Here is a 17,303-nt window from a genome sequence, read left to right on the forward strand (position 1 = left end):
TTCTCGGGGTGACCTTCGATCAGAGACTGACATGGAGATAACATCTTCAAGCAGTAAGCCATAAGACACGAAGTGCTTTATACATCTGCTTCAGAATAGTCGGTGGAACATGCAGCTTAAAACCTAAAATTATGAATTGGGTGTACAAATACATTATGCGACATATTATAAGCTATCCAGCTTTCATATGGCGAACAAGAACAAAAACTAAAATTGGGGAAACAAGCCTAGATAAGTTGCAAAGGGCATTGCGATAACAGGCGCGACACGCTCATGTCCCACAGCAGCACAATACAATAAAGTGGGCAAAAGAGGCTCGAGAACGGGAAATGGGCAAGTAGGAGCAAGAATATAATATGGCCCAGGAAAGAGGCCCGTTATCCACATAGGCTCAGAACCTTCCATGTTCCAGGCGCACTACGTAACTACCGCAATGCAAATATAAAAATCCTATTAGACAGCAGAGCAGCCCTACAAGCACTTGACTCTTTAAAATTGAGTCATAGCTAGTATGGGACTACATAGAATCTTTGACCTCAATTGTAGCAAACAATAAAGTTACTCTTAGGAGGGTATCCAGCCACACCCGAGTACACGACAACGAACAAGTCAATCATCTGGCAAAAGGTGGAACAATTTCTTTCATAGGACCACAACCTTTCATAGGTTTCCCAAAAAGACATCAAGTCACGGTCATAAAAAAGTGGGAAAATAACAAAAAATCAGAAACATGAAATAAGACCTCAATCTAAGAGATTTCTTTCCTGTGCCTCCAATTGTTCTCAAAAGGCACTTAAATTTAACAAAGACGATCTAAGGAAAGTTACTGTTACGCTTACTAGAAACTATCTGTGGATTACTATCTGAAGAGCTTCGAAGAAACTCCAGACAGCCCAGACAGGAAACCGCCGAGTGCAACGCAATTCATAAACAAAGAATAGGATACGCTTTTTAAAGCCAAAAGAGGTAAGCCGTATAGCCTCACTTTGCAAAGTCGTTGCTACCTGACTGGTGAACAGTCCGCGGTACACAATAGGTCAAAGTGCATAGCGAGGTAGATTCAAGATCTTACGCTCTATCTCATCTAATCTAGTGACGATCTGATTTCATAAATAGATTAATAAAACAAACAAAAACAACATTCTACTTAAAAGTGCCCAAAATGTCGTCAGAAGTTGATGACAACAGAATTAAGAGAAAAAGGAAAAAATATAAAAATACTGTAAAATGTCAACACTCCAATTATAACCATTGTAAACAGACATCACAAAAGTTATAACAAAATTTGGTGCCCGTCTTTAGCAAATTATGTGCATTGACTGATAGACTATCAAAAATATAAAAGTCATAAAGGATACCTAAAATCAAAAATGACAAAAAATAAAAGAATGTTGTATATTAGGTTCCTTATAATAATTGTGATGCTATATGTATGGGACGGACACTCGATAATAAGAAGTCTTCATTTACAAAAATCCTTGAAGGATTCAAATTCAAAATAATTTTTTGGAAATAATTAATTTCCATAATAGTGATAAATCTATCAAGGATAGAAAATAACTACTAAAGTAAAATTTGTGATTCTATTTATAGATATAAATGTAACTAAAAATAATTTAAATAGATAATTACAGGCCGGTTTCATAATCCCACTCAAATTGGCACTTTAACTAAGGGTTCCTTCAAATTAAAGGGTCCTCTAACTTAGTCTTTAAAGTGATGTGGTGCCATAATCGATTTTTAAATGTCTCTTAAGTAAAGGTTTCTTTAAGGCGTTAAAAAAAGGTTGGCAAGTCTGGCTGTAGTTTAAAAGTTTTTGATAGGTACTACGGACAATATTCTGTACTTTTCCAATATATGTCTTTAGAAAAAGAAATAAAATGAAACGTAGAACTATGTAAAAGAATGTTTGTTTTGTCATTAACATTTATTTTGGCTCGATCTTTAGTGTTGTATTTTCTATTTGCCAATTTAATTCAATTTTTCATTTCAATTATTCAATTCAACAATTATTTTCATTATTTTTAATCGTAAGTATTAAACGTTTCACATGTTTGATGCACAATTATCATTTTCAATTGTAATGTTTTTTATTCAGGTTTATTCTTGACAATGATGACAAAAGGGGTTCGTAGTACCAATTGGGAACGAAGAATAACTCATATTAATTGAGGAGGTGAAGAAATATAAGGCTATTATTAAAACTAAAGTGACGAAACAAATTTTCTTGCAATGGAAAGGTTAGACTTGAAATGGACATTGATACCAGTGGTACATTGATCTAATTTACATTTATTTACTTTTAGAAAGAAGCATGAGAAAATGTTGAAAGTGGATTCAACGCGAAAGTGTTCAGAAACTCCAAGCTAAATATGAAAACAGATGCAAATATGTAAGTTATTAGATGTTTTGCAGAGTACATCTACTGTAGTGTCGTGCCACAAAAGCTACAATCAGAAAAAGGTCTTGATTCGGATAATGTGAGAGCTTTAGCTAATATAGTGGTATTTGATGATTCAGTGAATTTGTAATTGCAGTGGCGTAAATAAAGAGGCCTGTCAACCAACAACTTAGATCAATAACTAATCCGCTGATAGAAGTAAAAAATAAATATGAAAAAATATATATATTATTGGAAAATGAAACTGATATTATGGAAAGTAAAGAAATACGAGAATAAGAGGATCACAAGAAAAAAATGATTCTTCTTAATCTTAAAAAAAAAATTTGAAAAAGATTTAAATTCTCAATTGATTTTTCAATTTATATTATATATTATTTAATATACATTATTTTATTATTTTTCTTCAACTTTTTATTTCTTAGACCTTTTTATATGTTTTCGTCATAATTTTTCAGTTTGTAATAACATGTTAAAATTGACATTTCAACCTACTTCTGTCAATTTGCATAATTATATTAATGAATAGATCACCTACAACATGAATATCGAAATAAAGATAAAATCAAAATACCAATCAGTTTTGACATAAAAAAAAAAAAATTTTTCCTTAGTTTTTAGAACATTAAATTTTACTTGAGTTATTTAGGTCTTTTTATCATTGATAGCTTTCTCCTTTGTATGTGAGCCATTAAAAGCATTTTTTATACTCCATTCGGAAAAAGTATAGAGTAATAAATCAATCCCTTTCCTGGCCACCATAGCCTTAGTCAAATTTAAGAACAATTTATTATTTTATTTTATTAAATTTAGCAAATTAATCCAACATTTATTTTCTAAGAAATTTTTTGCACTATTTTTACTTATCAGTCAAAACAATTCGTTTGGGGTATTTTAAGAAAGGAATAATAGTGACAGGTAAATATTTCACGCCCTTTATATAACTATACCAGACAGGTTAATTTGAAAACGATTTGTAAAATGTTTTCTGGGAAAAATGATAATTAAGAGGGTAATAAAAGATTAAAATATGAGATGTACTTAAATGGTTATTGACAAGTTTCAGACTGGTGTTAACGAGGGGCACACTATACGAAAAATATGGCTAGATAGGACAGTTAACAATTTTAGACAAGCTTTCTTGGAGGGACTATCAACAGGATTGAGACCTTCATCGGGGAAAGGCAGACGATTAATAGTAACACATATTGGCAGTGACAGTGGTTTTTTGATGGTGGCCTACTGTTATTTGAATAAAAAAAACCGGTGACTATCACGAGGATATGAATACAGAATACTTTACACAAATGCTAGATCTTATTCCAGGCGGATCTGTAATTGTTCTTGACGACTCCAGTTACCACTCGAGACAAGTTGAGAGTCTACCTACGACGTCATGGAGAGAACAAGACATTATTAACTGGTTAATACAAAAAAATATTACATTTAACAATGACTTGGTGAAAAACGAACTTTTGTCAATTGTCAAAAGAAATAAAAATACCTACAAGAAACATAATATTGATGAAGTGGCAAGAAATCGCCAAATTACTATTACTCATCTACCTCCCTCTCACTGTGAACTCAATCCGATCGAATTGATATGGGCCCAAGTTAAAGACAAAGTAGCTCGGAAAAACACAACACAATTAAAGGACGTTAGAATATTACTAAACGAAGCTTTAAAAGACAATAATGCTGATGACTGGCAAAAATGCATTCAGCATGTTATCAAAGAGGAAGAAAAAATGTGGGAATTAGACAACATTATTGATCAAACTGTGGAACCTCTCATGATTAATTTGAACAATTCATCCACTAGTTCTTCGGAATAAAATATATATGTTGCAATTATGTACATACTTTAAATATGTTTCAGGAAATGTTTGTAGACTGTTGTACATAATATAGTAATGAGTAGTATATATGTATATAGTGTTTATATTATAGTAAAGTGTAGTTTAGTATATTTTGTATTTTTATTTTTCATACTTACATGTATATGCTTGTATTTGTAAATAATTAAATAAAAATAACTGTATATATTAAAAAGCAATAATAATATTTTATTAATTACGAAAAACCCATTGCAACGGCTATGAGGGTCTTATTACTTTTGGGGAGATTCAGAGGTTATCGTGAAAGTATTAAAATAGAGAGAGAAATAAAGATATCCTTCAATTTTGGAAAGAAAAAGATGGCCATTCGGATTATCTAGGTAACCGCTTACATATATATGTGTCCAGTTACTTATTTATCATTGGCATATTTAAATATTCCAAATTTTGGACGTAAAGTACCCTACTAAAAATTTCAGGGTTTTGCATTTATGATGAGCATTTATCACTTTTCCAAATAGAGTATAGTATTTATTATTGAATGTATGTTTAATCATAGGAAAAGAGAATTTCTAGAAATGGTTTACAAACAAGGAACAAGAAAGTTATCAATGATAAAAAAGATTATGGTTTAGGTAAGAGTGTTCTTGTGAAAATTTTTATTTTTTATTTTATTTTTGGAATTATGTCTTTACAATAATAAGGATAAGAAAGAAATAATTACAATAATATAATATTCTGGGTCTGTATTCGAAATCTTTCTAAAAAATCCATGTCGTCGTATGTTTCCAAATAATTTTTTTATGTCGATATATTTTTCGTCTTCGGGGTAATACTATTTTCCTCTTTAGATGAGCTTCAGCTCGAAATTAATGTAGCAAGATATCTAGCCGCTGTGCCGTTAACCTTTTATTTTATAAAACTTGGCCAGCTTAGAATTCAAACATAAACATAACCTTAATTAAATGGGAACTTTAAATTTAAAGCTTCCTTTAAATGTATTATGAAACCAGCCATTACTCATTTTTTGTATATTAAAAGGGGAATTTTGATAATTAAAAATAAAAAATTTTGATATATCCCCTATGGGTATCCGTAATTTTGAGCGTAAGTCTAAATCAGCTTAAGCATACTGGACAGAAAGCATTTTCCTTGCACTATCAATGGCATGACTACATTTGTTTGTAAGTAATGGTATGAAAGTTATCATATATCTGAAAGTTGGGATTATTTGTAACTGAAATGAATTTCTTTATAGAAACATTTCTACTATAAGAATGAATATTGATAATTGATAATTCTTTTAGTGCTAATGTAACAAAAAAAAAAACAAATTAAACTTCAAACATAAGCGTAATAAAATAATATGTTTTAGTTTCAGTTAAAAATATTCACAATTTTCTCATATTTGATAATTTTTGTTGTACCAAAAATATATTTCTCACTTTATGATGAAAATGATAGACTATTGAAATGATTATGAACATATCAAATTTGACTTACCTATGACTATTAAGCGTAAGAGTATGCGCAGAAGTATGAAGACTTAGGGTGCCTGAAGATGCATTTGGATATCCCACACCTCCAGAGTAAGCGTATTGAAGTTTATTGTTTTTTGTTCTAGGAGGAGGTACTACAAAAATGAACTGCTCATTAGTCTTTAATTAACATAATTTTTAACTAAATAAATAAAGTAACAAGAAAAAGCAGCAACTTATTTAAAAAGTTTATATTTTCAGACAAAAGTCAAAGACTTCGTACATTGTATAATTTTTTAAAATAACAAAAAAACTATGTTATCATAAGCGACAGGTACAATTTATCATTTTAAATTTGTTACCACCAACAAGAATTTGAGGTAAATAATACAAATGTTTCTGTGGTACAGTACCAAGTTCACAAAATTAACAGCCTAAAATAACTATTCTCAGGTCAAACAGACTAGCAGCGAGAAGTAAGCAAAATCAAAAACGTTATGTTGGAGAATTTATTGCTAATTAATTACCAGGTATTTAAGTCTATTGTAAGGATTTTACCAATTCCATAATATTACATTTATTTATACAGGATAGTTTTTTACTGATTAGTTGATAAACAATTAATGTTTCTTTACCAGCTATTTACCAGTAAGATATGAAATTAATGTTAACTTTATAGTAAGATAGAAAAAATAACCTAACCAATAAATAGTCGATTCCTCAGTATCAATTCTTACTAGCAACTAGCAAAGGTTTTAAAAATACGTTTGAAATAATTTGTAATTTTTTGCTAATTGATTTTGCCATTACAATTATTTACACCAACAAAATAGAAACAAGGAATCAGGCAGTTCGGTTAAAAAATATTTCAATATTTACTCTATAGGAAATTATAGCAAAACTTATAGGCATTCTTAAAACCCGTGATAGCAGCTAGCAAAGTTTAATTATGGAGAATCGACTTTAGCAACAAAATTTAATGTTTGGCAATTAATTAGCAACAAATTATACCTAATAGAGAAAATTGATATTATGGAATTTTCATAATGTATGCTATAATAATGTAAAGTTAGTAATAACATAATTTCTAAGGAATCATATGGATCAACAAAACTCAATCTTTGGCAACTGATTAGCAACAAATTCCAGCAAGGTTCATTCAATTTTGCCGATTTCTCAATGCTAGCTTCTTAGACCTACTATTCTGTATCTAGACAATGTAACATTGGCTATTTCAACTGGTTATACTACCAGATTATTAAACGGTGTTCTCACACCACTCAATTTTTTTTAGGGGTTTCTAAAAAAATATGAGTATACCTTGCACAATAAATTATTTGTGAAATGGATATTTGAAAAACCACATTAGTACTAGGTATATATTTCAAAGGATTCAAGTAATTATCAGCATTTAGTTTCAAGACTTCCTTGCAAAATTTTCTAAGCCAGAAAAATTATAATGATAATTATAGAAGTTCCTCTTTGTATTTTTGGGTTCATTATACATAAACTAGAGAAATTAAAAATGGAAATAAATGTAAGATCAACATTTTTGAACTTATTTCTTTCTATTATGTCTTTTAATATATTTAGCACTTTCTAATCTAAACAAAGTGGTGCTTAAACAATGTTGCATAAATTGAAATTTACTTATCTGAGTTTTTTAACCTAAAAATAATTTTGAAAGCTTCACATTAGTCTAAACTGAATAGTAGATGGAAGTTTTTTTTCTGGGACTATAAGAATACCGCTTTACTTTGAAATTTGTTAATAAAATTTGAAAAACCGATATTAAATTTAATACTTAAATACAGGAATATTAATTGGAACGTAATTTATTCTTACCATCAAAATAAAGCTGACTCAATAATCCATTGGTGTTTCCAAGTGGAGAAGAATCTGGGCTGCTCCTGATCGTTGGTTTGAATTCTTCCCCACTTGAAGAAGAAGATAGTAAATTTGTATTGTTCACTTTGCGACTAGCATTTGAATGAATTTTTTTTTGACTTCGCGTCACAGTAGTGTTCATCATAACATTACTGTCATTCATACCAAGATCATTCACTTTAAAGTTCGAGCAACCAATAGTTCTAAAGTCACTATCGCTATTAGAAGAATCACTTGACAAGTTGTCAACTTCATTACTATCACTAACACTAGGTATAAGCGTATTGAGAGTGGACACAGCAGGTGAAATCTGCCTTGTATCCAAGTCCATGTGGTCAAGTGTGAAAGGATCAGAGATAAACGTAGAAGTATCTAGAAGTGTAGAGCTCGGTGCATCCAACGTTTGTATCTCCATAGAAAACGTATTGGCACTGGGATCGAAGAATGATTCCTCAGTATGAAGCATATCACAGGGAACTTCATAGTCAGGTGGTGGAGTTTTAGGTCGAAAATGTAACCTACAAATAAAACCAAATTTAAATTTCTAATCAACTTGATGTACTTATATTGTAACACACCACTATTTATTCCAAAAATTAATACAGAAAGCAGAATTTTTAATTTTCTACTCAAAATTTTGTTTTCTTCAAATCATCTGACCACTTCTGTCAGCTTTTCTCCACTTCTGTCCTGTGTTGCTTTTATAGCCAAATTGAAGCCCTAGTATACTCTCGTAAGTTCTTCAGAACCATTCTAAATTATTTGATAACTATATAATCATATTCTCGCCCCAATGCCAAAACCACAAATGTGCAATTTAGTTATTTTCGCATATGTTGATATTCTGATTGTATTTTGATTAGAGTATCCAATGCCAAATCCACATAAATCCAAATCCATATAAAGGGCTATTAATAAGCATGTATCAACTGGTTCAATACGCATATGTGAGAATTTGATCAACATTTTTTTGTTGATCAACAAAAAAATTAATGTATGTAAAATGTGAGGAGAAAAGTATGGATCTTTATCTTTGAAGAAATAGACTTGTAACGAATGAGGTTAGTTTGAGATTTTTTAAACTGAATTAAAATCAGTGCAACAGCTATCAGAGGATAAAAATTGCCGCTAACTGGGATAAAGGTAAAGAAATAGCTCAGCAGGAGCCGAGAACTTTGGCTTTCAATTTGGATTTGAGAGCAGTTTTAAATACCCCCAAATGAGCATCTAGTCAAATTTTGTACCTTCCCAAACTAGTTCACAATTTAGGTAATCAAGATTCAAGTTGCTATTTATAGAATAAAGCAAAGGGCAAATAAAGATCCAATATAACTGCTGTTAGTATGATGCCAGATGATTTTACAAACAATATATCACATTTTTTTAAATGGGCCACACAGACATGGAATGCAATTTCATATACTCTAAAGTAGAAAAGAAATCAAAACAACTTCCAGTGTACAGACCTGCAGAGTGGGCACAACAAATACCAAGCCGTATTAGGCATCCATTTGTTGCAGAAGCTATGCTCTTTGATATATATTTTAGTCATTTTCAGAACAATCATTTCAGATACTATTATCTGGATGAGTGGTTGTTGGCTATATTATGAAACAATTTAAAGTTACACAACACTACCTTAGCAAGCATTAAAAATTAGAATGTATTGACCCAACACAAAAATAAGAAATATCAATTACGATTTTTAATTGATTACAAAACTTTCAAATGCTTCTTTCTCTTAATTTTAAATTTGCACATTTGTGGGTTGTTCGACGTTGGAGCGACAATATAGACAAAAACTTACAGAAAGGAAAGAAGAATAACCTAACTATCATCACACTGCTTCCTTATTAGAATCATTCCTTCTGGAATAATTGCACACCATAGACAGAACTTTAACCACTTGTTGAACTCATCTATATCCATGTTAAGCCTGTTGCACTACTCAATTGACCCCAAATACCAAGATCACAGTAACCTCATCCCTCTACCAAATAGGATCTTCACATGTATACTTTGAAGATTTCTCTCACTGCATCTTCATCAGGCTTGCTTTAACAAAACCAATGTATATTTTTCTTATCATGTCATTGTGATAGCTAATCTTTCTGTTGCTCTTCCTTGAAAAGTCACTGCTCTTATTGTTAAATCTTAAATAAACTTCACTGTGCACATTTAAAATTCAAAGTTCAATTATATAAGCAACACCAAGCATGTACAGTGACATCTCACACTTTGAAACCAGCTGTTATCAATCAGGCCAATATTCCTTTGTCTTCTTACTTTCAACTTTCTCTTCCCACTTTAATCATATCTCTACCACTAAAAACGATTTTTACTGGTTCTCTTCACTCCTTCTCAACCTCAAGGAAATTGTAACACACAAGAATTTCAAATATTTATTTCAGAAATCAAGCTTTACAACTTTTTACTTAAAATTGTGATATTTTTCTAAAATTATCTGACAACTTCTCTCCACTTCTGCCATATCTTGCTTTCATAGCCCATCCAAGGCCTTGGAATATTCTCATTCTTGAGGACAATTTCAAAATATTCACTAGCTCCATAGTCATATAGGCAAAAGCTGGGTTACAAGGATAACCTATTTAGCCCCCTTATAATGTACATTTTTTTAATACTATAAAGTGTTACATCGATAACAAAAATATTACTTACCAATCCCTCCTGAGCGATCTGAGAAAATCAACCATTTCATCCTTTTCTTTTTTTGTATATACATGTTCCATTGACATTACATCCTCTTCTTGCACATCTTCCGGCTCCTTTTTAATTCCCACCTTAATACTATCACTAATCACACTATTATCACTTATCCTGTTATTATTGTTATTAACACTAACTTCACTTTTAATATCAGTTTGTTGACAAAATGCTGGCTCTTCCTCAATGGTTGAACTAGCACCTACTTCTCTCTCGGGTTCTGTTATAGAGAAATCCAATGTCCTCCAAAAATCATCATAATTTGTTGAAATACGATCAAGGATAATTCTACCACCTCTTCCAACTCTTCTTCTAGCAAAACCTATACACCGACGAGGGTTAGAAAGGGATGTTAGTGTAAATCGGAACCGTTTATCTGCCAAACCATTTTCTTCTTTTGAACACCACTGCCAATTGCCTTCATTAGGTAGAGGCTAAAACAAAAAAATATTGTTATAATAAGTAAATTAACTCCAAAAGCGAAGATTTAAAAAATTTCAGAAATTTCATAGTAAAAGCTTTTCTATATTTCATTTATTCTCCCATAGTGATTTTTTTTACAATTAATTTAAATGAGTGTTTCTTTTATCAAGAAATTCATGACTCCTTAAAGACAGACAAAATGTGTGGAATGAAAAGCTTTATTTAAATCTGACATTTTTTTTAAAAGTAGTTTTATTTTAAAATTCTAGTTTGTTGATTTTAATATATTTTAAAAGTTGAACATATAGATTGAATAGAAAAATGAAATTTATACATTGTATTTATTTCAAGGAGGTAAATTAAAATGTAAGCAAAACAATAACTTTATTTTTTTATTTTAGAAGTTTGTATAAACAAAACATCAACTATACTGTGACAATTAATAAATAGAAATATAACTTACTGTATGGTATGAACATAGCTTATTTCTTCTAAAAGCAAACTGGCTTTCATCTTCTGTTTCTTCTGGCTCTGGAGATAACTGGGACATGCCCACATCTTCATCTGAAGATAAACCTCCAAGAGAATCAACACCAAAGCCACCAGACCGACTACCACTTAATGATTTGTGTTTACGTTTCTTATACTGTCTTTTTTCTCTTCTTGGTAAGACCTAATAACATACAAATCATATAAACTAGATCTTTTCTCCTCTCAATAAGAGATGTTGAAAATGATTACTTCACTTACCTCATCTTTCAAGATCGACTTGTTAGACCAAGTTTGATTTGGATAAGGATTATGAAATATTGGCGTAAATGCAGGCCTGGACGATTTGATGGCCGATGCTTCTGCCATAACTGTTCCATTGAAGTCCTTAGCTTGAAATCGTTTTTCAAAAACTTCCACTGTTAGATGTACATGTTCTCGTTTGATTTTTTCTCGCCTTTTTACAAGTTCCAAGAGTGTCACAGCCCTAAAAGAACAAACAACAGTAATGGTGAAATTTAAGAATTTCAAACAAATGAAATATAAATTTATTTTTAATAGTATATAAAAAACACGTAAACAAAAAATCGACAATATTTTCACTAAATTTTCAACCCCATCTTGTACTGACAAAGAAAACTGATACCTGAAATTGGTCTAGCAAAGCAAACTCAATTTCTTTTCAGTTATGTTTATGAAGTAGCTGCCTCATTTTGATCAATTTTATACAAAATAAAATACTGATTAAAGGATATTTGGATATTATTTGAAATAGTCATAATTATAAATTCATAAAAATAGGTATCCTAGCTATTGTACAAATTTACCCCATAGCATGATCTCTGTAATCAGTACTAAAAGAATAACAAACTTGACTGATACAGCCTTTCACTTATTAAAAAAATGAGATTTGAACAAATAAACTCATAAGTTCGGCTGTTTGCGATTTTACCTGTACAAATCCCTTCTTAATTTTAACATCTTCTCGTAGGAAGCTTCGTCGTTTTTGCGGTTTTTTCGTGTCTGCATCTTCTCTGTTCGTCGCCGAAATGCTAAGTACGGGTTGTTAGCTGCAGTGCCAGATCTATGTTCTGTCTTGACAGTCAAGATTAGAGGATGTTGCTAAAAATTTATGTATGTCAGAAAATCAAAGTTCAAGACTCAACACAATATCCTGAAAAACTAGATACTAGGTGTGATAAAAAATAAGGCGATTGAATTTTAATTCGGGGCAATTACATTGTATCTTATTCAACTAGTATGAATCATATCTTTATGTATGAAGATAAGCAGTGACAAAAATGTGCTTGAAGGGATAATTTTTGGCACCATTCCTGACATTGAGGATACAATAGAGCAGATAAAAGCATTACAAAAAAGCCACAGAAGTGCTTCCATTCATGTACTTGCATGGAGATTAACTTAGATTTCATGTTAGATTTTTCCTTGTTTTTAATGATATAATTCACCGCATTTTTTTAGACACACCTTATATATGTCAAGTTGAATATATGTTTTAAATATACTTAAAATATTGGATTTATAAAAATATCCTTCATTTTACTAAAAAAACATTTTTTTACAACATTAAGTATGTCAAACTAGATATCAACAATCAAAATGTACTTTCTCCTATCTCTTAATGTTTGAGATCATATGGATTTCTAAAATAATATGTTATACAATTATACAACACAATTTTTTAGTGTTTGTGGTATTAAGCTATTAACCACCATCACCGATGGGGATGACTAATTTCCAGAACTCTGTTGTTAATGAGCATTTTTTTAAATCTCTTGCACACAAGCCTAATTAATCAAATCAGTCCTCAATGGTCTTCAACAAAACTTCTGTGCTTTTTGTTTGAATGTTTGAATAAATGCTCATCATTTTTCATGGATACTTTGAATTTAAATAATTTTACAATTTGTAGTTAATAGTATCAGTTCCTTTAACAAGCAAATGCCATTTAGCATGATAATTGTAACCAACCAAGGCAAAAAAGCTGTACAAATACAAAAACTGGAGAAAATAGTTGACTGCTATGATATAATAGTTTTACATATAGTAAATACTCACTGTTTTCAAACGCTTATTTAACCAATAATCAAATACTGCTATGATGAGATCATCGTCTTCTTTCAGCAGTGCCTTTGCCTCATTTAATGTAACAACAGTTTGGCCACTACTCTTCTCCAACCTATCCATCATTTCCTCAAATTTTAATGGAGATAAATCAAGTTTTTGTGTTTGAGAGTGCAGCCACCGTTCATCATCAGAGTCCATATCATAATCGGGAATATCCTGTTCCATTGTGAATGCTATGAAAAATAAAAAGAACATGATAAAAATTGTATCAATTAAATCAAAATGTAATCAGATTATCCATCTAATTTTGAAGTAATACATAAGTAGCAACTTAATAAAGAGAGAAAACGAGAAACAAAATGATTTATGTTCATAAAATTACTAATACTTACGCTGCATGTGGATAAGCTGCCGAGGTTGCTTGTAATTTGCAGGATAAACTTTCTCATAAAACTCTTTGTCAGGCATTTCAGATACTTCAGGGGTCGGAATAATGAGCCCAGCAACAATTGCTCGTTGAAGGTGATGCTCCTATTCAAAAAATATTTTTCCAAATATTAAATAAAAAGACTGCTTGATCATAATTACATAATTCATTGCAAATTTATTTATTTATACTGCTTCTAACAAATAATGATAAATATATGAGAAGTGTGTGGTTACTGTAATGTTTTTGGGCTGCGACATAAGCTTATGATATATATTAGTGTAACTTAGAAAGTGCAGTTAACAGAATAACAATTATGATATATATTAGTGTAATTTAGAAAGTGCAGTTAACAGAATAACAACTGAAGAAATAGACAGTATAAAGTTAACAATTATGTGAAGATAATCAAGAGAAAAATGTAGAAGAGACCTGGCAGATAAGTATTAAAATCTGTTGAATGTTGACAGTTGAATGAAATACATTAATACATTCTTGAAACATTATTTTTCTGTTTTCACATATATAATGTTATCCCTGGCATACAATGCTCTTGAATTATTAAATATCACAAAAATGCATTATCCAAATCCACCAAAAGCATTAGAGATTTTTTAAAAAACTGTGAAAGCTACATGTTTGCGTGTAATTCTAACAAACTTGGAATAAGATTTATTCTTTTATCATTTCTGTTCAGAATAAAAAATAAAATAACAAATTTTAAGCTCTATAATATTTGCACCACCTCCACTCCACTTGTAACACAAAAATACTTTTTAAAAATCTTTCAGGAATTGTAGAAAAGATTATCAATACATATTATATATCTGAGAACAGTCGTTTCAGTTTCTGGGACTTATGGATGTAGTATATTTTTTGAGAATCCAGAATTTAAAATTTGTTGTTTGAACTTTAATAGTCATTCCTAATGTAAGTATAACTAGAGTGTCTATTGTCAATATATGAGACCTTGTATTCAAATATTCACAAGGGGATTTTAAATATTAAATTCTACAACCATGCAATAATTTAAGGTGTCAATGAGAATATATTCTGACCATGTAACAACATTGTAATAAGTTTAAAATTTGTTAAAGGTGTTCAAAAACATTATGAATTCAACTTTCATTTAAATATTATTATTATTATCAGTAAATGAGTATTATTATATTAGCCGCCTCTCTATATATACACTAAAGGATCTCAGACAAATGTACTGATATGTTGATAATTGATGTAATAAAAATTAATAATACAATTCACTTTTTAGTTGTCTTTAGAAAAAGTGGGAAAATTTTTTTTTGTATTTTCATATGTTATACTTGATTAAACCCCGTGTAGTTGATTTCTGTTTACATTGAGGTATCGCAGAGGAATAGTAAGATACATACATCTTAGCTGAAACAAATCTCTTCAATGCAATTTAAATACATTTTTTAGTAAGCTGATTAAGAAAAAATTCTTAAGATTATTAACAAATGATTATAGCAGCTTAAATCAAAATGCTACTGTTTAATATCGTGATAGTTTTATTGTTTGCCTAATTTTTATTTTTAAAACTTGATATGTAAAGAAACAATAGATATGACAAAAAAAGGTCTACTAAACATTGTAACTATTTTGGCTGAATTTCTTGAGTACCATAATGATTTAATAATAATGTTTAATATTTTTGATGATAGTTGTCAAGTTACAATACTGACACAATAAAATGTATAATTTATTGTATTGTAAAAACTTGAAATATATTTCAAGAGTCTATTATGTTTATCACTGGTGTGTATGTACAAAAAATTGAATACGTTTAGAGGTTATGTCATCTTTGGAAGTACGTGTAAACATTTTTAATTTTGCTAATTACACATGAAAAGTAATTTTTATATGAAAATTATAATCTCTGTTAATACAAAATAAAAATAATAATTCGCCGGTTGCGCATGGGAGGCGAGCGCGAATACTATCAACATGGCCGCCAACTATGTTAACAAATGCCTGAAGTCGATCTAAGAAAACTTACACATTCCTCCTCTTTTTGCATTCCTGAAGGCATTTGAGGAACTGCCCGGTTGATCGCTGAAAAATCAGGAAGATCCGGGAGTTCCTCAGCCATGTATATAGGCATGGGTTTGCTAGCATCCAGGGCCCTCGCCCTAAATGAAAGCTTCGACATATTTGTTGACAGCACCAAACACTCGACAAGGCCAACATAAAACTTCCTAAAAACTAGCTCCCTTTCCCTCGAGCCGATCGAGGAGGGCACTAAACAATACTTTCTTTCCTCTAGTATGTTCCCATTGTTTTTATTTACACGCACTCAGTCACAAATACGATAAAACAACTTTGAAACTTTCCATGTTGAGCGTGTTGAGCATAAAGCCATCATGGCGGATATGCCATGGAGCCATGAAAATACTAGGAACACGCAGTGCGCGGGAACCTTTTACGCACGTTCACATGTTTAGGGAGAAAGCTCCATTCATCTTCATACACAACTGCTAAAACTATTTTTTAAATTCAATTTTTTTTCAATTATTAAGAATGAACATTAAACTAACACTATTTCAACATTTTACTATTCATTTTATAGCCAAGTTGACATTTATTGAATGAAAGATTTAAAAATAGAGATGGGAATATTTTATTTTGCTAGTTTCTTTAGGTTCATTATAAAATTTTAATGCGATTTATGTTATTGTTATATATGTGCACGATATACATTAATTGATGTTATAATCGGACGTAAGTGCAAAAACTTGAGAAAACTTCGAAATCTGGATAATAAGAAAATCAAAATATATAAGTATTTATTGTAAGATATTCATGCAGCTTTACTACTTTGCAAGCGATGTTGTCGATTCATTTTGTGTATAGTCATATTCAAATTTGATTTATAATTTTGTCAATTTTAATAACTGGTTAGAAATAGAATAAAATATGTTGTATGTCAGTATCATATTTATCAATTTATTTGATTAGTGTAACAAAGTGACTGCTTATGACAAATCTGATTTTGAAACTTTAATCTATACCCAGCTACTAATATGAATTGATACATTATAACCAAGAGCTTGTGAAAATTCTATTCATAATATTTTGTAAGAATAAGGACATTTCATATGAATATTTATTTAATAATTGCGTGACAGTATGAATAACAACAATGTCATTTTATACAATTCTCAGATAACAGTGAAGATTTGGCTACGATGTAACCGTATATTTTGAGTGGGGAGTAGTGAAATCAGTGGGGATATATCATGAGTTGTAAGGATGTGACGTCAAAAAGCTACTGTTGACACATGTCACAGGGCAGTTTTTCATGAATATAAGTTATTAAAGGCATCTCAAAGGATTTTTAAAATGGTTAAAAATCTCTCATTCGTGCTTTTCAAAATCTATCTATATTATACAATAGTAGTATCTAAACTGATAGATTTATATACCTAATCAATGTTTAAAATATTATCTGATTGATAATTTGAATGATGAATGAATGATTAGAAATAACAGGATATATGAAATATTTTTGTGGTTGAGCACTTGGGACC

The 17,303-nt window shown here is 30.4% G+C and overlaps 1 protein-coding gene across 1 annotated transcript in view; it reads right to left on the reverse strand.

Moving 5' to 3' along the window:
- Positions 1-16,364, reverse strand: part of LOC130896722 (enhancer of polycomb homolog 1) — a 26,098-nt gene extending 9,734 nt beyond the window's left edge. Inside the window, exons 1-9 of the mRNA XM_057805001.1 lie at positions 15,773-16,364; positions 13,721-13,859; positions 13,320-13,561; positions 12,193-12,362; positions 11,502-11,727; positions 11,215-11,424; positions 10,284-10,762; positions 7,563-8,122; positions 5,743-5,872 (exon numbers count right to left, since the gene is read on the reverse strand). Coding sequence (XP_057660984.1) covers positions 5,743-5,872; positions 7,563-8,122; positions 10,284-10,762; positions 11,215-11,424; positions 11,502-11,727; positions 12,193-12,362; positions 13,320-13,561; positions 13,721-13,859; positions 15,773-15,925 — 2,309 coding nt within the window. The 5' untranslated portion in view covers positions 15,926-16,364. The remainder of the gene's footprint in view (positions 1-5,742; positions 5,873-7,562; positions 8,123-10,283; positions 10,763-11,214; positions 11,425-11,501; positions 11,728-12,192; positions 12,363-13,319; positions 13,562-13,720; positions 13,860-15,772) is intronic.
- Between the last annotated feature and the right edge of the window lie 939 nt (positions 16,365-17,303).

Source organism: Diorhabda carinulata, chromosome 7, assembly GCF_026250575.1.
Source record: "Diorhabda carinulata isolate Delta chromosome 7, icDioCari1.1, whole genome shotgun sequence".
NCBI lineage: Eukaryota > Metazoa > Arthropoda > Insecta > Coleoptera > Chrysomelidae > Diorhabda > Diorhabda carinulata.